Source organism: Dendrobates tinctorius, unplaced genomic scaffold (assembly GCF_039654945.1).
Source record: "Dendrobates tinctorius isolate UK_male_01 unplaced genomic scaffold, ASM3965494v1 ptg000126l, whole genome shotgun sequence".
In the NCBI taxonomy this organism is placed as follows: domain Eukaryota; kingdom Metazoa; phylum Chordata; class Amphibia; order Anura; family Dendrobatidae; genus Dendrobates; species Dendrobates tinctorius.
In genome coordinates this window covers 25,745,606-25,771,224 of record NW_027361794.1, presented here as the reverse complement: position 1 = coordinate 25,771,224, position 25,619 = coordinate 25,745,606, and the positions used below count along the sequence as shown (strand labels likewise).

Below are 25,619 nucleotides of genomic sequence, written 5' to 3'. Positions count from 1 at the left end.
AAGCGACTCCCCTGAGGGTTAATAATCCTCCCTGCCCCCTAGATGAGCCCCCCAGAGGTGGAGGGGGTAACATGGGGCCACTTGTGGGGTCTCTGCTGTTCTGGTGTCAGCGCTCTTCACACGTCACACGGCGTCCGCCGTCTATCCCCCCACAATGGCGCCCCTTCCCTCCCGAGCCTGTGGGGTATTGGCACTCAGGAGACACGGCGCACTGTGCGGCCTCAGCGCTCCTGTCACCTGTAGGACAATGATACATTGGGGGAAAGTCACATTTCTGTGAGGAAAACAGTAAAATTGTCATTTCTTCCTTCCACATTGCTGAAATTCCTGTCACACTGTCCGAATCCAGAGATTGTCCTGTCAGAAAGGAGAAGACAGGGGGCGAAAGGGTTAATAGGACTCACAGGAGGAACCGGCCCAGAAAGCAGAAGGTCCAGGAGTGTCTGCCACATATATGACTGCTCTGTGCACAGGACCTGTGATGAGGTCACAGGAGGGGAGGAGTCAGGGGTCACATGATCAGGGGCCTCACTGTCTGCCACATAAATGGCTGCTCTGTGCAGTGCACAGGACCTGTGGTGACGTCATGCCCATGTGACCAGAAGGGGCGGTGCCTCCTCCTCCATAGAGCAGATGGGAGGAAGCTGTGGCCCCGCCCACACTGTCCAGCATTAGCATTCCCCATAGGAGAGAACGAAGTGTTACCGGGGAAGAGCGCGGAGGAGGGAGTGGCCGACCCCCCGCAGGGGACAGAAGGGAAACGGTCTGTGGAGGGCGGGGGAGAGAGTGTGGGGGAGGGGAGCAGAGGCTGAGCATGGGAGGAGCAGAGGCTGAGCATGGAGGGGCAGAGGCTGAGCATGGGGGGGAGCAGAGGCTGAGCATGGGGGGGGGAGCAGAGGCTGAGCATGGGGGGGGGGGGGAGCAGAGGCTGAGCATGGGGGGGAGCAGAGGCTGAGCATGGAGGGGAGCAGAGGCTGAGCATGGGGGGGAGCAGAGGCTGAGCATGGGGGGGAGCAGAGGCTGAGCATGGGGGTGGGAGCAGAGGCTGAGCATGGGGAGGAGCAGAGGCTGAGCATGGAGGGGCAGAGGCTGAGCATGGGGGGGGGGAGCAGAGGCTGAGCATGGGGGGGAGCAGAGGCAGAGCATGGGGGGGAGCAGAGGCTGAGCATGGGGGGGGAGCAGAGGCTGAGCATGGGGGGGAGCAGAGGCTGAGCATGGGGGGGAGCAGAGGCTGAGCATGGGGGTGGGAGCAGAGGCTGAGCATGGGGAGGAGCAGAGGCTGAGCATGGGGGGGGAGCAGAGGCTGAGCATGGGGGGGAGCAGAGGCTGAGCATGGGGGGGGAGCAGAGGCTGAGCATGGGGGGGAGCAGAGGCTGAGCATGGGGGAGGAGCAGAGGCTGAGCATGGGGAGGAGCAGAGGCTGAGCATGGGGGGGGAGCAGAGGCTGAGCATGGGGGGGAGCAGAGGCTGAGCATGGGGGGGAGCAGAGGCTGAGCATGGGGGGGAGCAGAGGCTGAGCATGGGGGGGGAGCAGAGGCTGAGCATGGGGGGGGGAGCAGAGGCTGAGCATGGGGGGGGGGAGCAGAGGCTGAGCATGGGGGGGGGGGAGCAGAGGCTGAGCATGGGGGGGAGCAGAGGCTGAGCATGGAGGGGAGCAGAGGCTGAGCATGGGGGGAGCAGAGGCTGAGCATGGGGGGAGCAGAGGCTGAGCATGGGGGGGAGCAGAGGCTGAGCATGGGGGAGGAGCAGAGGCTGAGCATGGGGGGGAGCAGAGGCTGAGCATGGGGGGGAGCAGAGGCTGAGCATGGAGGGGAGCAGAGGCTGAGCATGGGGGGAGCAGAGGCTGAGCATGGGGGGGAGCAGAGGCTGAGCATGGGGGGGGAGCAGAGGCAGAGCATGGGGGGGGGAGCAGAGGCTGAGCATGGGGGGGGAGCAGAGGCTGAGCATGGGGGGGAGCAGAGGCTGAGCATGGGGGGGAGCAGAGGCTGAGCATGGGGGTGGGAGCAGAGGCTGAGCATGGGGGTGGGAGCAGAGGCTGAGCATGGGGAGGAGCAGAGGCTGAGCATGGAGGGGCAGAGGCTGAGCATGGGGGGGGGGAGCAGAGGCTGAGCATGGGGGGGGAGCAGAGGCAGAGCATGGGGGGGAGCAGAGGCTGAGCATGGGGGGGGAGCAGAGGCTGAGCATGGGGGGGAGCAGAGGCTGAGCATGGGGGGGGAGCAGAGGCTGAGCATGGGAGGGGGAGCAGAGGCTGAGCATGGGGGGGAGCAGAGGCTGAGCATGGGGGGGGAGCAGAGGCAGAGCATGGGGGGGGGAGCAGAGGCTGAGCATGGGGGGGGAGCAGAGGCTGAGCATGGGGGGGAGCAGAGGCTGAGCATGGGGGGGAGCAGAGGCTGAGCATGGGGGTGGGAGCAGAGGCTGAGCATGGGGGTGGGAGCAGAGGCTGAGCATGGGGAGGAGCAGAGGCTGAGCATGGAGGGGCAGAGGCTGAGCATGGGGGGGGGGAGCAGAGGCTGAGCATGGGGGGGGAGCAGAGGCAGAGCATGGGGGGGAGCAGAGGCTGAGCATGGGGGGGGAGCAGAGGCTGAGCATGGGGGGGAGCAGAGGCTGAGCATGGGGGGGAGCAGAGGCTGAGCATGGGGGTGGGAGCAGAGGCTGAGCATGGGGAGGAGCAGAGGCTGAGCATGGGGGGGGAGCAGAGGCTGAGCATGGGGGGGAGCAGAGGCTGAGCATGGGGGGGGGAGCAGAGGCTGAGCATGGGGGGGAGCAGAGGCTGAGCATGGGGGAGGAGCAGAGGCTGAGCATGGGGAGGAGCAGAGGCTGAGCATGGGGGGGGAGCAGAGGCTGAGCATGGGGGGGAGCAGAGGCTGAGCATGGGGGGGAGCAGAGGCTGAGCATGGGGGGGAGCAGAGGCTGAGCATGGGGGGGAGCAGAGGCTGAGCATGGGGAGGAGCAGAGGCTGAGCATGGGGGGGAGCAGAGGCTGAGCATGGGGGGGAGCAGAGGCTGAGCATGGGGAGGAGCAGAGGCTGAGCATGGGGGGGGAGCAGAGGCTGAGCATGGGGGGGAGCAGAGGCTGAGCATGGGGGAGGAGCAGAGGCTGAGCATGGGGAGGAGCAGAGGCTGAGCATGGGGAGGAGCAGAGGCTGAGCATGGGGAGGAGCAGAGGCTGAGCATGGGGGGGAGCAGAGGCTGAGCATGGGGGGGAGCAGAGGCTGAGCATGGAGGGGAGCAGAGGCTGAGCATGGGGGGGGAGCAGAGGCTGAGCATGGGGAGGAGCAGAGGCTGAGCATGGGGAGGAGCAGAGGCTGAGCATGGGGAGGAGCAGAGGCTGAGCATGGGGGGGGAGCAGAGGCTGAGCATGGGGGGGGAGCAGAGGCTGAGCATGGAGGGGAGCAGAGGCTGAGCATGGGGGGGAGCAGAGGCTGAGCATGGGGGGGGGAGCAGAGGCTGAGCATGGGGAGGAGCAGAGGCTGAGCATGGGGGGGGAGCAGAGGCTGAGCATGGGGGGGGAGCAGAGGCTGAGCATGGGGGGGGAGCAGAGGCTGAGCATGGGGGGGGAGCAGAGGCTGAGCATGGGGGTGGGAGCAGAGGCTGAGCATGGGGAGGAGCAGAGGCTGAGCATGGGGAGGAGCAGAGGCTGAGCATGGGGAGGAGCAGAGGCTGAGCATGGAGGGGAGCAGAGGCTGAGCATGGAGGGGAGCAGAGGCTGGGCATGGGAGGGGAGCAGAGGCTGGGCATGGGAGGGGAGCAGAGGCTGGGCATGGGAGGGGAGCAGAGGCTGGGCATGGGAGGGGAGCAGAGGCTGGGCATGGGAGGGGAGCAGAGGCTGGGCATGGGGGGAGCAGAGGCTGGGCATGGGGGGGAGCAGAGGCTGGGCATGGGGGGGAGCAGAGGCTGGGCATGGGGGGGAGCAGAGGCTGGGCATGGGGGGGAGCAGAGGCTGAGCATGGGGGGGAGCAGAAGCTGAGCATGGGAGGTGAGCAGAAGCTGAGCATGGGAGGGGAGCAGAGGCTGAGCATGGAGGGGAGCAGAGGCTGAGCATGGGGGGGAGCAGAAGCTGAGCATGGGAGGGGAGCAGAGGCTGGGCATGGGAGGGGAGCAGTGGCTGAGCATGGGGGGAGCAGTGGCTGAGCATGGGGGGGAGCAGAGGCTGGGCATGGGGGGGGAGCAGAGGCTGGGCATGGGGGGGAGCAGAGGCTGGGCATGGGGGGGAGCAGAGGCTGGGCATGGGGGGGAGCAGAGGCTGGGCATGGGGGCAGAGGCTGAGCATGGGGGGGAGCAGAGGCTGGGCATGGGAGGGGAGCAGAGGCTGGGCATGGGAGGGGAGCAGAGGCTGATCATGGGAGGGGAGCAGAAGGTGAGCATGGGAGGTGAGCAGAAGCTGAGCATGGGAGGGGAGCAGAGGCTGAGCATGGAGGGGAGCAGAGGCTGAGCATGGGGGGAGCAGAAGCTGAGCATGGGAGGGGAGCAGGGGCTGGGCATGGGAGGGGAGCAGTGGCTGAGCATGGGGGAAGCAGTGGCTGAGCATGGGGGGGAGCAGAGGCTGGGCATGGGGGGAGCAGAGGCTGAGCATGGGAAGGGGACAGAGGCTGAGCATGGGGGAGGGGGGCAGAGGCTGGGCGTGGGGGAGGGGGGCAGAGGCTTAGCGTGGGGGGGGCAGAGGCTGAGCGTGGGGGGAGAGAATGGGGGGGAGCAGAGGCTGAGCCTGGGTGGTCAGAGGCTGAGCATGGGAGGGCAGAGGCTGAGCATGGGGGAACAGGCAGAGACTGCCAATATGGATGGGAGCGGAGCTGGTGTGTGGCGGACGGGAGCGGAGCCGGAGCAGGCGTGTGGTGGACGGGAGCGGAGTTGGAGCTGTCGTGTAGTGGACGGGAGCGGAGCTGGCGTGTGGTGGACGGGAGCGGAGCTGTCGTGTGGTGGACAGGGGCGGAGTCGGAGCTGTCGTGTGGTGGACGGGAGCAGAGCTGGCGTGTGGTGGACGGGAGCGGAGCTGTCGTGTGATGGATGGGAGCGGAGTCGGAGCTGTCATGTGGTGGACGGGAGCGGAGCCGGAGCTGGCGTGTGGTGGACGGGAGCGGAGCTGGCGTGTGGTGGACGGGGCGGAGCCGGAGCTGGTGTGTGGTGGATGGGAGCGGAGCCGGAGCTGGCGTGTGGTGGACGGGAGCGGAGTCGGAGCTGTCGTGTGGTGGACGGGAGCGGAGTCGGAGCTGTCGTGTGGTGGACGGGAGCGGAGCCGGAGCTGGCGTGTGGTGGACGGGAGCGGAGCCGGAGCTGGCGTTTGGTGGACGGGAGCGGAGCTGTCGTGTGGTGGACTGGAGCGGAGTCGGAGCTGTCGTGTGGTGGACGGGAGCGGAGCTGTCATGTGATGGACGGGAGCGGAGTCGGAGCTGTCATGTGGTGGACGGGAGCGGAGCTGGCGTGTGGTGGACGGGGGCGGAGCCAGAGCTGGTGTGTGGTGGACTGGAGCGGAGCCGGAGCTGTCGTGTGGTGGCCGGGGGCAGAGCCGGAGCTGTCGTGTGGTGGACGGGAGCGGAGCCGGAGCTGTCGTGTGGTGGACTGGAGCAGACTCGGAGCTGTCGTGTGGTGGACAGGAGTGGAGTCGTAGCTGGCGTGTGGTGGACAGGAGCCGGAGCTGTCGTTTTGTGGACGGGAGCAGAGGCAGAGCTGTCGTGTGGTGGACGGGAGTGGGGCCGAAGCTGGGGTGTGGCGGACGGGAGTGGAGCCGGAGCTGTCGTGTGGTGGACGGGAGCGGGTCCGGAGCTGGGGTGTGGCGGACGGGAGTGGAGCCGGAGCTGGAGTGTGGTGGACTGGAGATAAAACAACCTTTAGTAAGATAGTAGAATATAAACAATGTGTTCTCCAGAGTGAGTGAATATAAATGTTTGGGTGAAGTCACAAATAAAGGGGCGTGAGGAGCACAGCCCGATCAGGAGGAATGATTCTCACTTGCAATGGCTGAACTGCAACCAGCAAGTCCCAGAATCTCACGTTGTGGATCTGAGAGAATCCCACAGAACCCCGCAAACGACTGACAGATTCTGGCTGCATATAACAATAATGACTGGAATCTGGATGAGATTAATAGAGTTACCACCAGGGCTGTGGAGTCGGAGTCGGTGCTCATTTTGGTGGAGTCGGAGTTGGTATAAAATGGACCGATTCCGACTCCTAAAATATATAATAAATTGGGTACAGTAATTCAATGCAGAATGTGCTGAATATTTTTTCATAGGAATTTGGGAAAGTTATGAAATGTCCTATAAATGACTGTTCTATTCCTGATCTAAGGCTACATTCACACACAGCGTTTTTCCTGCGTTTTTTGAGGATACATTTTTCAGTTGCAAAAGCCGATCAGCTTTTTAAAAACTGCATCACCTGAAAGGTTTTTGAGCTCATAGATAATGTTTTCAATATCAGAGCAGATTTCTAATCTGCTTTTATCTATATATCCATTTATCCATATCTGTCTATCCATATCATATCTGTACCAAAAAGAATGAAAGCCGGATAGCACACAGACTAACACTCCTTTTTTTTAGCACCAGTCAGGTACACCTCATAGCTGCCCAAAAGGACGCCCAGGACAGGCATTGCTCGTGTTCAGTAACATCAACTGATAGTTGGAATAAATAGACTGCATTCACCACCACATCTTCTTAAGATGCAGGCTTTATTTTCAAGTGTAGGGGTGTGCAGTATGAGGTTCTGCAGCAGCTGAGGTGTGCAGTATGAGGTTCTGCCCCCCCCCAGGTTTGATCCTGGCTACGCCCATGATGTGGATGTAGCCTGAGGATCTAGGCTTTGTCTTAGCCGAGATAAGTCATAGTATGTGTGTGTGTGTATGTGTATATATATATATATATATATATATATATATCTCCAACAATGTAGATCAGCTCACTCCTGTGAACCACCTGGAACCTCAGCTAACCTGGTTAACTCCGTTGTGCCCGGATCAGGATGTAGGAGTCCATCCATACAAATGTGAACAACAGCAAAGCAAGGTCCAGCAATAACGTGAGCAATCCAGGATGCTGTTAAAAAAATTTTCTTTCTTTTTATTCATAAATCCATTAAAATACAATGGTCCAAGCAGTTCAAAACAGCAATAATGCAGGAAAGTACTGCAGATAGGACTACGCGTTTCAGCAGTAAAACCCGCCTTCTTCACGGTCCAAAATCTAATCTGCTTTCCAAACATGGAACCTTATATGCATCCCACTCCCATCAGGGTAATTATAAACATATGTGAGAGACTTAAAAACATGAGCTAAAAAAGCAGATCAAACATATAAACTATCCACATATTGATCAGTATACAACATGCATGAAGATTATAAAGAAAGGATTCAACATGTTGGAGAAAAATACATTCGGAATATCCAATAACCTGACCATAAAATTTGAGTGGTACAAAAACATAGAACAATAATATTAACCAGCATTATATAGTGCAAATATATCAATAGTGCATAATGATATCCAGGCGGTTATTAAAGCTCTGTGGCATGCGAGTCCCCAGCTCAAATATCCACCTACTTTCTCTTGCAAGCACTTTTTTATGAAAATCTCCCCCTCTCAATGGTTTTTTTACATGCTCTATGCCCATAAAGGAGAAACCGCGTAAATCCCCATTATGTTTTTTTGAGAAATGTCGGGATACTACTGATGCACCAACCATAGGCAGATTACTAGCGTCTGATAGGTGTTTGCGGATTCTAGTTTTAAGGGGGTTCATCGTGCAACCTACATATTGCATACGGCATATATTGCAATTAATTAGATACACTACATTCTCCGTATTACAGTTTATAAAAGAACAAACATTAAACTGTTTTTTGTTGGAAATAGATGTAAATATTTTAGATTTATTAGCAAAACCGCAGCACTTACAGATATTGGCACCGCATTTAAAAAATCCTGTTGTTTTTAACCAATTGCTAGGGGAAATTTTATCCGGATCTTTGAACATGCTGGGTGATATTTTTCAAAATATCATTCTGAGACAACAAAGGGAGATATTTTTTGATGATTTTAACAATAGAATTAAACTGAGGACTATAATTGGTACTGAAAACCACCCTAGATTTTTTAGAGTCAAATTGTCTTTTTTTCTCAGTAGATTTCAACAGCTTAACCCTATCCATGCCTGCTACCATTTTCCTGGCTCTGTCCAAGGACCAATTAGGATACCCCCTTTTTTTTAAATTATTACAGGTCATTTCAATTCCTTCCTCCAGTTTGTCACTAGATGTGGTATTCCTTTTTAGTCTAATAAGCTCCCCCACAGGAATATTCTGAATGACATATTTGGGGTGATTAGAGGAAGCCATTAAAATACTATTGCATGCAATGGATTTTTTATAGGGAGATATCAGAACCCCATCATTGTCCAGATCTGCGGTCAGTTTCAAATCCAAGAAGTTAATTGATACCTCATGACCACTAGTAAATTTTAGATTGAAATCATTCAAATCCAAATAAGAGAAAAAACTTTTTGCAGACGAGAGACTACCCCTCCAGACAAATATCAGATCATCAATAAATCTCCCCAGCCAAACAATATTATCCTTGTATGGGTTATCAATATGGAAGATATAATTTTCTTCCCACACAGACATAACCAGGTTAGCTAGGGAAGGTGAAAACTTGGCGCCCATGCTCACACCCTGTGTCTGGAGGAAATATCTCTCATCAAACATGAAATAGTTGTGGCTTAAAAGAAACTGAATTGAGGAAACGATAAACCTCTGAATGGAATCCTCATAATTACTGTATCTGGACAAGTAATATGTGATGCATCGTAACGCGACGTGATGGGGGATAGAAGGATATAACCCCACCACATCGCAAGATGACCACACATAATCAGATTGCCAGTGAAATGTTTCCATAATCTGTATTATACTTTTGGAATCTTTAAGATGACTTGGTGTTAATGGCACTAAGGGTTGAAGATAAAAATCCACCCACTCCCCTAGTTTCTCACTGAATGACCCGATCCCAGACACGATGGGTCTGAGAGGGGGAGGAAAAACCTCTTTATGAACTTTAGGGAGTGAGTGGTATATTGGGACAATCGGTGTTTCACAAAAAATAAATTCTGTCTGAAATAGCACCCATACTAATTCCCACCTGTAATAGATGTAATAATTCAGAATTAAATGAATTAGTTGGATTGGATGGCAGTTCAATATAGGTGCTACTGTTTTCTAGATCCAGCAAGTTCATTTTCTTGTATAAACCAGCATTGAGAGCCACAATAGCGCCCCCTTGTCTGCCTGGACAACAAGGAGATCGCCATTAGCTCTCAGTTCATCAATTGCCCTATGTTCAAAAATACTCAGATTAAATTTAACCTCTTGATGTTCTACTTGATTATGAAGAGACACAAGCTCACTTTCAATTGTTTCCTGAAAAAAATCAAGGAAAGGAGGTCTCGATTTTACTGGGTAGAACATGGGATTACGAGTCTGAAACCTGTCATTTAAATTAACCCTATCCTCCAACTCTGTCTCCCCCTCTAGTTGTCTTAAATTAGAGACAGCTACCTGTTCACTAAAATGAATACAATTATTATCAGATGATATACTGACAGATAATAAATCATTATACACATGAGTATTGTCCTCATTATAATGAACTTTAAGGGTCAAATTATGTGCAAATCTATTGATATCAACAATACTGTCAAATAAACTGAATTTTTTAACTGGAGAAAAACCTAGTCCTTTAGACAAGAGTCCAATCTGTGAGTCTTTCAAAATATAACTAGAAAGATTGAATACAGGAATCTCCATTAACGGCGCTTGCGAAACGTCATATGAAAACCTTTTGGACTTGTGTTTCCTTCCTCCCCTCTTGCATATTCGTTTTTTGGCAAGGCACCTTCTTGTTGAAAGTTCCTTTTTTGGTGTTTTTTGCCACCAGTCTGACCAAAGGTTTGGACACACCTCAATCAAAGCGTTTTCTTTATTTTCATGACTATGATAATTGTAGATTCACTCTGAAGGCATCAAAACTATGAATTCCCACATGTGGAATTATATAATTAACCAAAATGTGTGAAACAACTGAAAATACTGTATGTCTTATATTCTAGGTTCTTCAATGTAGCCACCTTTTGCTTTGATTACTGCTTCAAGACGTAGTCACCGGAAATGGTTTTCACTTCACAGGTGTGCCCTGTCAGGTTTAATAAGTGAGATTTCTTGCCTTATAAATGGGGTTGGGACCATCAGTTGTGCAGAAGTCTGGTGGATACACAGCTGATAGTCCTACTGAATAGACTGTTAGAATTTGTATTATGGCAAGAAAAAAAGCAGCTAAGTAAAGAAAAACAAGTGGCCATCATTACTTTAAGAAATGAAGGTCAGTCAGTCCGAAAAATTGGGAAAACTTTGAAAGTGTCCCCACGTGCAGTGGCAAAAACCATCAAGCGCTACAAAGAAACTGGCTCACATGAGGACCGCCCCAGGAAAGGAAGACCAAGAGTCACCTCTGCTGCGGTAGATAAGTTCATCCGAGTCACCAGCCTCAGAAATCACAGGTTAACAGCAGCTCAGATTAGAGACCAGGTCAATGCCACACAGAGTTCTAGCAGCAGACACATCTCTACAACAACTGCTAAGAGGAGACTTTGTGCAGCAGGCCTTCATGGTAAAATAGCTGCTAGGAAACCACTGCTAAGGACAGGCAACAAGCAGAAGAGACTTGTTTGGGCTAAAGAACTCAAGGAATGGACATTAGACCAGTGGAAATCTGTGCTTTGGTCTGATGAGTCCAAATTTGAGATCTTTGGTTCCAACCACCTTGTCTTTGTGCGACGCAGAAAAGGTGAACGGATGGACTCTACATACCTGGTTCCCACCGTGAAGCATGGAGGAGGAGGTGTGATGGTGTGGGGTTGCTTTGCTGGTGACACTGTTGGGGATTTATTCAAAATTGAAGGCATACTGAACCAGCATGGCCACCACAGCATCTTGCAGTGGCATGCTATTCCATCCGGTTTGTGTTTAGCTGGACCATCATTTATTTTTCAACAGGACAATGACCTCAAACACACCTCCAGGCTGTGTAAGGGCTATTTGACCAAGAAGGAGAGTGATGGGGTGCTACGCCAGATGACCTGGCCTCCACAGTCACCAGACCTGAACCCGATCGAGATGGTTTGGGGTGAGCTGGACCGCAGAGTGAAGGCCAAAGGGCCAACAAGTGCTAAGCATCTCTGGGAACTCCTTCAAGACTGTTGGAAGACCATTTCCAGTGACTACCTCTTGAAGCTCATCAATAGAATGCCAAGAGTGTGCAAAGCAGTAATCAAAGCAAAAGGTGGCTACTTTGAAGAACCTAGAATATAAGACACATTTTCAGTTGTTTCACACTTTTTTGTTAATTATATAATTCCACATGTGTTAATTCATAGCTTTGATGCCTTCAGAGTGAATCTACAATTTTCATAGTCATGAAAATAAAGCAAACTCTTTGAATGAGAAGGTGTGTCCAAACTTTGGTCTGTACAGCCATGGCTAAAAATTTTGAGAATGACACAAATATTAATTTTTACAAAGTCTACTGCTTCATTTTTTCTAATGGCAATTTGCATATACTCCAGAATGTTATAAAGAGTGATCAGCTTAACAGCAATTACTTGCAAAGTCAATATTTGCCTAGAAAATTAACTTTATCCCCCAAAACACATTTCAACATCATTGCAGCCCTGCCTTAAAAGGACCAGCTAACATCGTTTCAGTGATTGCTCCATTAACACAGGTGTGGGTGTTGATGAGGACAGGGCTGGAGATCAATTTGTCATGATTAAGTAAGAATGACACCACTGGACACTTTAAAAGGAGGCTGGTGCTTGGCATCATTGTTTCTCTTCTGTTAACCATGGTTATCTCTAAAGAAACACGTGCAGTCATCATTGCACTGCACAAAAATGGCCTAACGGAAGAGTATCGCAGCTAGAAAGATTGCACCTCAGTCAACAATCTATCGCATCATCAAGAACTTCAAGGAGAGAGGTTCCCTTGTTGCCAAAAAGGCTCCAGGGCGCCCAAGAAAGACCAGCAAGCGCCAGGACCGTCTCTTAAAAGTGTTTCAGCTGCGGATCGGGCTACCAGCAGTGCAGAGCTTGCTCAGGAATGGCAGCAGGCAGGTGTGAGTGCATCTGCACGCACTGTGAGCCGGAGACTCTTGGAGCAAGGCCTGGTCTCAAGGAGGGCAGCAAAGAAGCCACTTCTCTCCAGAAAAAACATCATGGACAGACTGATATTCTGCAAGAGGTACAGGGAGTGGACTGCTGAGGACTGGAGTAAAGTCATTTTCTCTGATGAATCCCCTTTTCGATTGTTTGGGACATCTGGAAAACAGCTTATTCGGAGAAGACCAGGTGAGCGCTACCACCAGTCTTGTCTCATGCCAACTGTCAAGCATCCTGAAACCATTCATGTGTGGGGTTGCTTCTCAGCCAAGGGAATGGGCTCTCTCTCAGTCTTGCCTAAAAACAAAGCCATGAATAAAGAATGGTACCAGAATGTCCTCCGAGAGCAACTTCTCCCAACCGTCCAAGAGCAGTTTGGCGATCAACAATGCCTTTTTCAACATGATGGAGCACCTTGCCATAAAGCAAAGGTGATAACTAAATGGCTCAGGGAACAAAGCATAGAGATTTTGGGACCATGGCCTGGAAACTCCCCAGATCTTAATCCCATTGAGAACTTTTGGTCAATCATCAAGAGACGGGTGGACAAACAAAAACCTTCAAATTCAGACAAAATAAAAGCATTGATTTTGCAAGAATGGACTGCTATCAGTCAGGATTTGATCCAGAAGGTGATTGAGAGCATGCCAGGGAGAATTGCTGAGGTCCTGAAGAAGAAGGGTCAACACTGCAAATATTGACTTGCTGCATTAACTCATTCTAACTGTCAATATAACCTTTTGTTACTCATAATATGATTGCAATTATATTTCTGTATGTGATAAAAACATCTGACAAACACACATAAAAACCAGAGGGCAGCAGATCATGTGAAAATATAATATTTGTGTCATTCTCAAAACTTTTGGCCATGACTGTACTGTATACATGTAATCGATATTATACAGTGTATTACATATTTACAATTTATTACAGTTTTTTGTGTTCTAAAGTTGTATTCCAATAAATAGATATTATGTTCTATCTAAATATCTTGATTATTGGATCATAGAAATGATTAAATGTCTGATGTTCACATTGTACTACAATAAATTTTTCACTTAAATATAAGCAATATATGTGGGAGTCGGAGCCGGTGTAAGGGAAATTGAGGAGTCGGAGTTGCAGGTTTGGCTTACCGACTCCACAGCCCTGGCTAGGTGTACGGAGCGGAGCCGTGTGTGTACGAGGTGTACGGAGCGGAAACCTGTATACACTATATACACCTGTATTCCCCCAGCTTCAGTCGCAGACTCCTGTATACACTCGTATACCCCCAGCTTCAGTCACAGACCCCTGTGTACAATGTATACACACGTTTACCCCCAGCTTTGGTCGCAGACCCCTCAGTGTGCGCTGTATACACCCGTATACCCCCAGCTTCGGTAACAACCCCCTGTGTACACTGGATACACCTGTATACCCCAGGTTTGGTTGCAGACCCCTCAGTGTACGCTGTATACACCCCCTATCTGTGCTGATGGGGAAACACGGACATGAGAGGAGCACCGTAGGTCAAATAGGGGACACGTGGCATCTGTGAAAAACATGATAAGTCGTTTGAAGGGGCCGAACAGTCACATAATAGAAAACAGCAGAATTGCCATCTTTTTCTACATCCCACCTCACAAACAGCAGAATAAAAGCAAGTCCTACATGTCCCCCAAACTACTCTGCTAAATCCCCTCTGGCTCCGTGGCCGATGGTTCAGGTTCCCTGATGGTTATTATTCACTTTGCAGCTATAATATAAGGTGAAGCCACAAGACCTCTGCAGCCCAGTGCTGAGACTGACGGAGACCCCCGGAGCCACCAGACACCTGCAGCCCAGTGCTGAGACTGACTGAAACCCCCAGAGCCACAAGACCACTGCAGCCCAGTGCTGAGACTGACGGAGAACCCCGGAGCCACAAGACCACTGCAGCCCAGTGCTGAGACAGGCAGAGACCTCCCGGAGCCACAAGACCCCTGCAGCTCAGTGCTGAGACTGGCAGAGAAGCCCTGAGCCACAAGAACACTGCAGGCCAGTGCAAAGACTGGCAGAGACCCCCAGAGCCACAAGACCCTTTGTCAGGGATTTTTTATGTTCCAATTAGAAATCGTCTAGACCTGAATAAGTAAGATGTTTCTTTATTTGGTCATGCCGGCACGGAGAGAGAGAATGACAGCCACACTAGGTGTGGGCCGTCCTCTGTCTAACTTCAATACATATTCTTAAGAGTTTAAATAGCAGGAAAAGAAGGCGTTGAAAACACTACATTTGCAAGAAAAATAGTACATGCAATTAGAATAAGCGTAGCTGTTAATCCTTATCTACGTTACCAGAGAAGTCATGCAAGATAAGGAAAACCAGCTAACGTTCACAAAAAGTAACTCCCAAAGGTAACACCCATATGTTCACAATACGTAAGCTAAAAAGAGTTTCAAAGTCTAGGCAAAATAAATGGCTTATACAATCATGTGTATATATATACTGTGGATGCACACATATATATATATACTCACACATACACACATGTATGTGTATATATATATATATATATATATATATATACACATACATATATATACACATACACCCATGCACATGAAAGAACTTTATTACAATTATAACATTCCCTCATCTTGTAATAAAATCATTTATCTGTACACATTGGGGACAGATTTCTTTTTGTCAGATTTCACAGAAGATCTTCATATAATATAGATGGAGAGTAATATGTTCAGTATATTTATCATTAAGTCCTAACATTTTCATTCTTTCGTTGGATTCCAAGGTCTCCATTCCTTGATGCATAGTTTTTGTTATGGCAGAGTCAATCAGTCTTTGAACAAGTCCTCTAATGCATAGAATAGCGCAGCATCCACAAACAATCAGTACTCCGGCCACGATGGTAAGAGATGTCAGTGCAGAAGTGAATAATCCGGACCATTTCCCAAACCATTTCCCAAACCATCCTTCAGTCCAGGAATATGTCATCATATCCAGACTTCTAATCTAATTCATTAGGACAGTCAGTCCATCAAGAGCTTTGAAGATACTCCCATCAGGATCTGTATTACGGATAAAGGGTGCAACAAAATCCTCCAAACATTTTATATACACCTCCCTTTTCTGCTAAGAACTTGTCTAATGCCATCCTATTCTACCAAGCCATGAGAGGAGTTGGTCCTAATTGCTCAGCTATCCCTTTAACTGCATCTCGGGTATAATTAGCAATCCTCTGCTGGTTATAGTACAAGTAGTTTATCCATCACCCACCAAATTATGGATTCCCACCCGGCTGCTACCTGGTTCCTACCCTTGTACTCGGTGGTCACTCCCCTGGGAACTCCAATGTCATCTCTGTAGATACTAGAATGGAAGGATCCTTGCAGAGTTTCACGCTTCTGTCTCTTCCACTATGTACCTTTGGCCATATTCTTGTTGACAACAGGTGGAACGGCATGATTGGCTGGACCACCGCACAATCCCCTCGGGAACCATGTGGTAGTCTGGCTCTTATCCTTTTATCACCGCATAACCACCATATATCCACTCTCAGGGTAGTGTGGTCTGACCATATGGCTGAGTACTTGGCCCTGTGGGAGACAATGATCCATTCTCTACAAGAATCGCCTTGGAGCTCTCCGAAGTCGTGCCCATGCCCTGGAAGACTAAAACAAGTATAGTTACCAGGATTAGCCATCACCTGTGGTGGGATATCCGGTTTCTCAAGTGGAGGATATAAAAATGATAACATTTTACATTTTCCTTCACTTTCTGAGCAGACATAAGTTTTACTATACAACTTAATTTTTTTAAGGTTTTTGCAATGTATTTAAGCCATTCTAACCTTTCATTCTTCTCCTCACAGCCTCTCTCCCTAGAGCTAGTTTATCTTCATAAGTTAGGTTAGACAATCTAACTATGAACCCTATGGACTCTGTTATGGTTCTCTCTGGCATACCTTCCTTGGGTCTATGTATGCTATTATTCTGAACTTCTATGTAGAAATGTCCTATTGGGTCTGTTCCTGACATATCAGCTCCTAAACCTTTGATCCCTCATCTTAGGGTTTTTTAAAAGTTCTCAGTAGCTGATTACAATTATTCTTATTTGTGTAAGGGGATCTCCTTTTTCCTAATGGGGAATCAGGCTTTAAATCTATGTAGCCATAAGGCTTATACCTATAGTCTCGGGCTGCAGTTGTCCATGCTGCATTACTCCAGTCACACACATACATCCCCTCTGCTATTAGAGCTCATAACACAAGCATACTTATCAGACTGCTAGTTTCACAGCTTGTTCCCTGTCTCTGTATCATTTATACAACAGACAGAAATCCACTAACATGGTGGCCTCCTGCCCGATTTCAAAAGTAGGATTTAAAGTCTTAAATCTGAAACCATTCTACCACCCTGAACTTTCCTCTCCTGCTGGGTCTATTACCCTCCAATCTCCCATCACTATGGTCACGAAGAATATACCTGTGACTAACCCTGATGTACACATCCTAGATCTGACCGTCTTGTCCGGGTAAGGGGATGAATGGGAGACCACCAGTTTGAGACAAGCTTTCCCTTGTGGAAAACCTCCCTTTGTAGCTGGACTTTGACAAGCAAGTCAGATCCTACTCTGTCCCTACCTGTCTGACAAGTTTACAGTGTAAGAGATGGATCCAGGAACTGCGCTCAGCAATCTTGACCGCAGTAGGAGTAGTCCACAGGACTTGGTAAGGACCTTCCCACTTAGGATGGTGCTGGTGTTTCTTCTTTATCACCTTCACAAGGACCCAGTCTGCAAGTTTCACAATCTCAGGTTTTGTTAGTGAGTTTCCTGGAACAAAACTACGAGTAGAAACTTCTTTGTGAGTTAATATCTTAGCCATATATTCTGCTAATGTACAACCAACTTCCTCCTCTATCCTTTTAAAGGATTTTAGCTGAGGTGACAGAAAAGATCTCCCGTATATGACTTCAAAAGGCTGTCAGCACTACAGATGTCCGTGTGACATACTTATTTAGTACAACCAATAGGAAACAGTACAACCAATCTTTCCTGCTTCCTGCATGGTCTTTGTCAACCTATTTTTCAAGATCCCACTGTGTCCTTCAACCAGTCCGGCTGACTGAGGATGACAGGCACAGTGGTTTCCCAACTCAATTGACAATGTTTTAGGTAATAATAACATTACTTAGTTTACTATATATTTTCTGGAACCCCAAATCTGGGTATGATTTCCTTTAGAAGGGCCTTCGGTACCATTAATGCATCAGGGTGGACAGCTTCAATCCACCTGCTGAAAGCATCCATAATAACAAGGCTGGACTTTTTCTCTCACACTTGTTCAATAAAATCCATACAAATGTGTTGGAATAAGTATTCAGGGTGAGGACATTGTCCTCTCTTTGGTCTCAGATTCCCTTAGGAATTATTTTTTGCACAAGTAATGCAGATTAAACAAAAAATTTTAATAGTTAGTAAAGCCATACATCATAAATACGTAAGATATGACCTCTACCACCCCTCCTGTTGAGACATAGCTTATACCATGGCTCAATACTGTGACATACAGTGGGGAAAAAAAGTATTTAGTCAGTCAGCAATAGTGCAAGTTCCACCACTTAAAAAGATGAGAGGCGTCTGTAATTTACATCATAGGTAGACCTCAACTATGGGAGACAAACTGAGAAAAAAAATCCAGAAAATCACATTGTCTGTTTTTTTTTTCATTTTATTTGCATATTATGGTGGAAAATAAGTATTTGGTCAGAAACAAAATTTCATCTCAATACTTTGTGATATATCCTTTGTTGGCAATGACAGAGGTCAAACGTTTTCTGTAAGTCTTCACAAGGTTGCCACACACTGTTGTTGGTATGTTGGCCCATTCCTCCATGCAGATCTCCTCTAGAGCAGTGGTTTTTGGCTTTTCGCTTGGCAACACGGACTTTCAACTCCCTCCAAAGGTTTTCTATAGGGTTGAGATCTGGAGACTGGCTAGGCCACTCCAGGACCTTGAAATGCTTCTTACGAAGCCACTCCTTCGTTGCCCTGGCGGTGTGCTTTGGATCATTGTCATGTTGAAAGACCCAGCCACGTTTCATCTTCAATGCCCTTGCTGATGGAAGGAGGTTTGCACTCAAAATCTCACGATACATGGCCCCATTCATTCTTTCATGTACCCGGATCAGTCGTCCTGGCCCCTTTGCAGAGAAACAGCCCCAAAGCATGATGTTTCCACCACCATGCTTTACAGTAGGTATGGTGTTTGATGGATGCAACTCAGTATTCTTTTTCCTCCAAACACGACAAGTTGTGTTTCTACCAAACAGTTCCAGTTTGGTTTCATCAGACCATAGGACATTCTCCCAAAACTCCTCTGGATCATCCAAATGCTCTCTAGCAAACTTCAGACGGGCCCGGACATGTACAGGCTTAAGCAGTGGGACACGTCTGGCACTGCAGGATCTGAGTCCATGGTGGCGTAGTGTGTTACTTATGGTAGGCCTTGTTACATTGGTCCCAGCTCTCTGCAGTTCATTCACTAGGTCCCCCCGCGTGGTTCTGGGATTTTTGCTCACCGTTCTTGTGATCATTCTGACCCCACGGGGTGGGATTTTGCGTGGAGCACCAGATCGAGGGAGATTATCAGTGGTCTTGTATGTCTTCCATTTTCTAATTATTGCTCCCACAGTTGATTTCTTCACTCCAAGCTGGTTGGCTATTGCAGATTCAGTCTTCCCAGCCTGGTGCAGGGCTACAATTTTGTTTCTGGTGTCCTTTGACAGCTCTTTGGTCTTCACCATAGTGGAGTTTGGAGTCAGACTGTTTGAGGGTGTGCACAGGTGTCTTTTTATACTGATAACAAGTTTAAACAGGTGCCATTACTACAGGTAATGAGTGGAGGAAAGAGGAGACTCTTAAAGAAGAAGTTACAGGTCTGTGAGAGCCAGAAATGTTGATTGCTTGTTTCTGACCAAATACTTATTTTCCACCATAATATGCAAATAAAATGAAAAAAAAACAGACAATGTGATTTTCTGGATTTTTTTTCTCAGTTTGTCTCCCATAGTTGAGGTCTACCTATGATGTAAATTACAGACGCCTCTCATCTTTTTAAGTGGTGGAACTTGCACTATTGCTGACTGACTAAATACTTTTTTTCCCCACTGTATCTTAGGAGGTCACTGGGCAGTTTATACATATAGGTCATCTTTAAAGTTAACCCCTTTGGTTACCAATTTGTTTTTATTCTTTTTTTAATGCCAATAGCATGTTATCCACATATAAGAGCATCTGGCTCCCTTCTGGTGACTCACATTGAGCTAGGTTAGCCAATTTTACCTGGAAAACAATAGTAGGTGATTCACAGTACCCTTGTGGGATTCCGGTGAATGTATACCTGCTCCCCTTATATGTGAGTACAAACCAAGCCTGGCTATCTGGATGTACCAGGATGCTGAAGACATCACTGTAAAGACCTTATGTTCTGGCCTCCAGTCATTCAGCAGAGTATGGAGGTCTGGCCCTGTGGGGGCTCTTGGAATCACAGCCTCGTTTACAGATGGGGGCGCCCTCCCTACTGGAAACAAGGTTCTGTTACAAGGTGAGCTGGACAGGGTATAATCACCCCTTTTATCAATCCCACATCTGCAGGTCATGAGGACCACAAAGATTCTGGGTATGTGGTCAATTCTTCTTCTAATTCTAGGAAAGGATCAGCATTTCTCACTCGTTCCCCTGCCTCGCTGCAGGTGGACACTGGGTTTAGAAATGGTGTTCCACTTTTTGTACTTGTGAACATGCCTGCAGTCTGGCACTGCAAAATAAGCCATCACTCAAATCCTCCCATTGTTACTTTCCTTACACTCCAACAAAATCACCAAGGAATTTCCATGATCTACCTTTACATCTGGAGAGGGAAACATGTGGCTCGGTGCCTCTAAAAAGCAAAAACAACAATTTAATTTGTTCTGACAGTTTACAACTGACGGCACAGTTCCCTTTATAATTCCAGTATATGGTGTGCAATGAACAATCTAGAGCATGGAAATTCTCATATTTTACATCAGGACCCCTGAAATACCTGTAGTACATGGTGCTGTGTAGTTCTTCAGGTGTGTGAACATCTACATTTGTGTACCTTTATCTATTGCTTCCTTGATTAAGGACTCAGTAACTGAGGATGGTCCTTCAGTTATTAGATCTAGACTGTAATAGTATCTAGATTCCCCATACCCCTGGAGCACCATTGTCTCAGCCATGGATTTCACCTATAGTCCGGCAGCAGTAGGAATTATTCCCAGGCTCAGGGCTTGTATCATATCCGTCCCACACAGTTGATATTATAATTTGTGTAATTGCACTTTTACCTGTGCTGAGGGCCCGGTGTTTCCACAGGCGTAGACAATGGTTCCCTGTGTCTTACCACTTGCTCCTTTTACCACTATGCAGACAGCAGACAGTCCAATAGTCGGTATCTCTTCTGGAAGTACTAAGGTTCTAGTGCTCCTGAATCAACAAGAAATCAACAAGAAAAGTGACCTCATGGCTTCCCACAAGGACAGTTACTTCTGGAAATACAGTGTTTTATAAATGTATTTCTACTTTAGCCAAATTAAATATTTCCTCTCATTACACTTTTCCATTTCCTGTACCAAATTTTCACATTTTATGAAACTAAGTTTATCATAAAATACAACCCATCTGTCCGGGGACACATTCAGGGTCTCCTAGTGGCCCCTTCTTATCTCAAAACCACAACCACATTCCACAACAATCCTCATGCTAACAGCTTATCTCCCCACTTCAGGACTGTTTGCTCTGGGTGGTGCCTACTCCTAGTTTGTCAAGACTAAAAAGACAATGTCAGCGATATAGAATTTTTACTCTCTATTTGTTATAATATATAAGAGTTAGGCCTATAAGTTACCAATAAGGACACATTGCACATTTGATCTGAAGGCTGTTCTCTCTGGGTACTCGATGAAAAAGGACCATATCCTGCTTCATTCCAGGGATACCTTCTTGGTACAATCTTAATAACTTTCCAGCCATCAGATGAAATGGTCAATAACAATCCTGCCCTACAATGAGGACAAGGTCTTAAAATATATATCTTTATGTCTATGGGATAAAGCCCCATAAGGATGTTACGTAAAATTCTTAAACACAAAAAACAAAATAAGGACAATACACAATATAAACCCTGGAGCACAATGGATTTCTACCCACTTGCAAGAAGATTGACAAATATCAGTGAAATTCATAAGTCAACAAGAAGATAAAATAGCAACAATACAATTACTGTTACTAATATCCAGGATCTAAATAATCCTCACTGATTACACTATGTCCTAGGTATTTACCAGCTTGTATCTCTATATCTTGCCACCTCCGTCCAATGAAAGCCTGTAAGGGGTGAGTGTGACAACACAGTGTAACAAACAAGAAAGGTCCCCAAGGGCTATGGTCACTCTCATGGACTTTTAACTAACGTCACAGTGCAAACACACAAGGTACAACAGCTTCCACAGTTAGGGACTGGACATACACACATACACAGAGACATATAAGACAAGAGAGTAAAGTTCCCTCGTACTCCTATTCCTGAAGTGCTGAGATAAAGTCTAATGACACTGTCTCTTTTTATCCAGAGACGTTCCCGTTCTTAATATCAGGTATTCAGAGCACCACAGGCGCGGACTCTCCTCAGTGATCATTATAAGATCTTAATCTGACTTTGTGTCCACTTTTTAAACGAGGAGGGTTCAGTCACTCTGTCTTATTAAAAGAAAAACATACAACATTACAACATAGAATATTCTCTATGGGGATCAGGTCGCGTGTACCTAGGTGATTTATATCACTATAATAACCTATGATTTGTCTCCAGTCCACAGATGACTGTTAACCACGCCTACTGGACTCCCTTATACACTCAGGATTTTATATTTAAATCCTCATACATTCACTCAAGATAACATTCAAGGAGTCTCATGAGTAATATAAAACATATATTTATGGCGTTTTAGTTCTATAATTTTAAAAGACAGACAAAACAGCACACTTACCAGAAAACAACATTCAACAAAGTACAGAAGACAAAACAGAATACCGGCAAAAATTCATCTTATACCGGCTTCCTTAACCCCTTAGTAGCCCATTTTTTAAAAAACAGCACCCCCTGACATATTGAAAACTTCTGTCAGGTAGTTTATTAACCCTTCAGGTGATTTTCAGGAATTTTTGCAAAGTGGTATAGCCGGATACAGCAAGTTGTCAGCTATAGTGGACAGCCAACAGCTGCTGGATCATCACCTGCACGGGGATGATATTCTCTTAAATCTCAGGTCAGTAAAAAGACATATTGGCTGTCATTAAGGGGTTAATCTAACAAGAATCTCCCTCGATTCTCCCATCTAGATCAATTTAACGTGCACACGGAGTTTTTTATTGCACAGTAGCCTTCTCACACTGGCTTTGTACCCATTCAAAAATAAAAATAAATAATAAAAAAAAAAAGATTATTGCTGTTCAGTGGAATATCTTAAAAGAACAAACAAACCCCAATCACTATGGAGCTTCGCAACTTACAAGAGGTTTAATAACTCCAATTGCATGTAAACCTCCAACTTACAGGAGCCTCTCACAAACCCCAATTGGAAAAGTCCACAAGTTCCCTATTCAATTCCTAAAATAACATTCATCCCATTCAAAAATAAAAAGATAAAGATTATTATTATTCTTCGGAATATTTTACAAGAACAAACAAACCCCATTCCTATGGAGCTTAGCAACAGGAGTTATTATAACTCCAATTGCATGCAAACTACCAACTTACAGGAGCCTCTCATAAACCCCAATTGGAAAAGTCTACAATCACAGTCCCCATTCAATTCCAAGAATAACATTCATACTGGATTAACAAGGTTACCGAATATAATGAAAATTATTAAATGTTCTTACCTGTATTCAGATACAGACGATTCCCAGAGATCCTTAGATTATACGGAATCCGTCATTTTCCCTCAGTCCGGGAAACTGATAATGCCCCTGTTGACGCCTAATGGCAAGGCGGAGGACTTGCTTAAGGAGTTCCAGACTCCCCCGTGCACGGTTTACAGTACTCACCGGTGAGGGAAAGGTGTTGGATTCCCGGCCAACGCACCAAATGTCAGGGATTTTTTTATGTTCCAATTAGAAATCGTCCAGACCTGAATAAGTAAGATGCTTCTTTAGTTGGACATGCCGGCATGGAGAGAGAATGACGGCCACACCAGGTGTGGGCAGTCCTCTGTCTAACTTCAATACATATTCTTAGAGTTTAAATAGCAGGAAAAGAAGGCGTTGAAAACACTACATTTGCAAGAAAAATAGTACATGCAATTAGAATAAGCGTAGCTGTTAACAATCCTTATCTACATTACCAGAGAAGTCACGCAAGATAAGGAAAGCCAGCTAACGTTCACAAAAAGTAACACCCAAAGGTAACACCCATATCTTCACAATACGTAAACTAAAAAGAGTTTCAAAGTCTAGGCAAAATAAATGGCATATGCAATCATGTGTATATATATATACTCACACACATACACGTATGTATATATATATACACACACATAAAAGAAAGGACTTTATTACAATTTTTATAACACCGAACCTGGGGGTATACAGGTGTATATAGCGTACACAGGGTCTGCGACTGAAGTTGGGAGTATACAGGTGTATACAGTGTGAACAGGGGTCTGCGACCGAAGCTGGGGGTATACAGGTGTATACAGCATACACAGAGGTGTCTGCAACCGAAGCTGGGGGTATACAGGTGCATACAGTGTAGACAGAGGAGTCTGTGACCGAAGCTGGGGAGTTATGGGTGTATAGAGTGTAAACAGGGTTCTGCGACTAAAGCTGGGGGTATACATGTGTATACAGTGTACACAGGAGTCTGCAACTGAAGCTAGGGATATACGGGTGTTTATAGCCTACACACAGGGGTCTGCGACCGAAGCTGGGGTTGTACGGGTGTATACAGCATACACACAGGGGTCTGCAACCGAACCTGGGGGTATACGGTTGTATACAGCATACACACAGGGGTCTGCAACTGAACCTGGGGTATACAGGTGTATACAGAGTACACAGAGGGGGTCTGCAACTGAAGCTGGGGGAATACAGATGTATACAGCAAACACAGAGGGGTCTCCAACCGAAGCTGGGGGTATAAGGGTGTATACAGCGTACACAGAGGGGTCTGTGACTGAAGATGGGGTATACAGAGTACACAGATAGGTCGGCACAAATGTGGCTCCGCTCCGTACACCTCGTTCACACGCGGCTCCGCACCATACACCTCGTACACACGGCTCCGCTCTGTACACCTCGTACACACGCGGCTCCGCACCATACACCTCGTACACACGCGGGTCCGCTCTGTACACCTCGTACACACGCGGCTCCGCTCCGTACACCTCGTACACACGCGGCTCCGCTCCGTACACCTCGTACACACAGGGCTCCGCTTCGTACACCTCATACACACACGGCTCCGCTCCGTACACCTCGTACACACACGGCTCCGCTCCGTACACCTTGTACACACACGGCTCCGCTCCGTACACCTTGTACACACACGGCTCTGCTCCGTACACCTCGTACACACACAGCTCCGCTCCGTACACCTCGAACACACGCGGCTCCGCTCCGTACACCTCGTACACACACGGCTCCGCTCCGTACACCTTGTACACACACGGCTCCGCTCGATACACCCTGTACACACACGGCTCCACTCCGTACACCTCGTACACACACAGCTCCGCTCCGTACACCTCGTACACACACGGCTCCGCTCCGTACACCTCGTACACACACGGCTCTGCTCCGTACACCTCATACACACATGGCTCTGCTCCGTACACCTCATACACACACGGCTCTGCTCCGTAGACCTCATACACACACGGCTCCGCTCCGTACACCTCGTACACACGCGGCTCCGCTCCTTACACCTCGTACACAGGCGGCTCTGCTACATCCACCCTGTAAACCCCTCCTGACCCCACACATAAACTTCCCCTCATCCAGCACCATGACAACCAGCATAGCAGAGTCCTGCACACACTGAGGCCTCTGATCATGTGACCCCTGACTCCTCCCCTCCTGTGACCTCATCACAGGTCCTGTGCACAGAGCAGCAATATATGTGGAGTGCGGCTCTGCAGGTTCGGGGCTTCTGTGTGCTGGATATGGGTAGGTTATGTGGTGTCATTTCAGTACAGGGGCTCTTGGCTTATGATTGCTGCCATTATTATTTTTGCTGTTCACATGATTCTCTACTTGATGTGTGGCCCTTTTAGTGCTATTTATTCCATATAATATGGGTATTTAACCCTTCATTCTACCCCTCCTTTTTCCTCCAATTTTTT

At 47.9% G+C, this 25,619-nt stretch overlaps 1 protein-coding gene across 1 annotated transcript in view; it reads left to right on the top strand.

Annotated features, from left to right (window-relative positions):
* The first annotated feature begins 4,314 nt into the window (after positions 1-4,314).
* Positions 4,315-25,619, top strand: part of LOC141047195 (uncharacterized) — a 40,028-nt gene continuing 18,723 nt past the window's right edge. The window contains exon 1 of the mRNA XM_073542149.1: positions 4,315-4,356. Within this exon, the coding sequence (XP_073398250.1) occupies positions 4,315-4,356 (42 nt within the window). The remainder of the gene's footprint in view (positions 4,357-25,619) is intronic.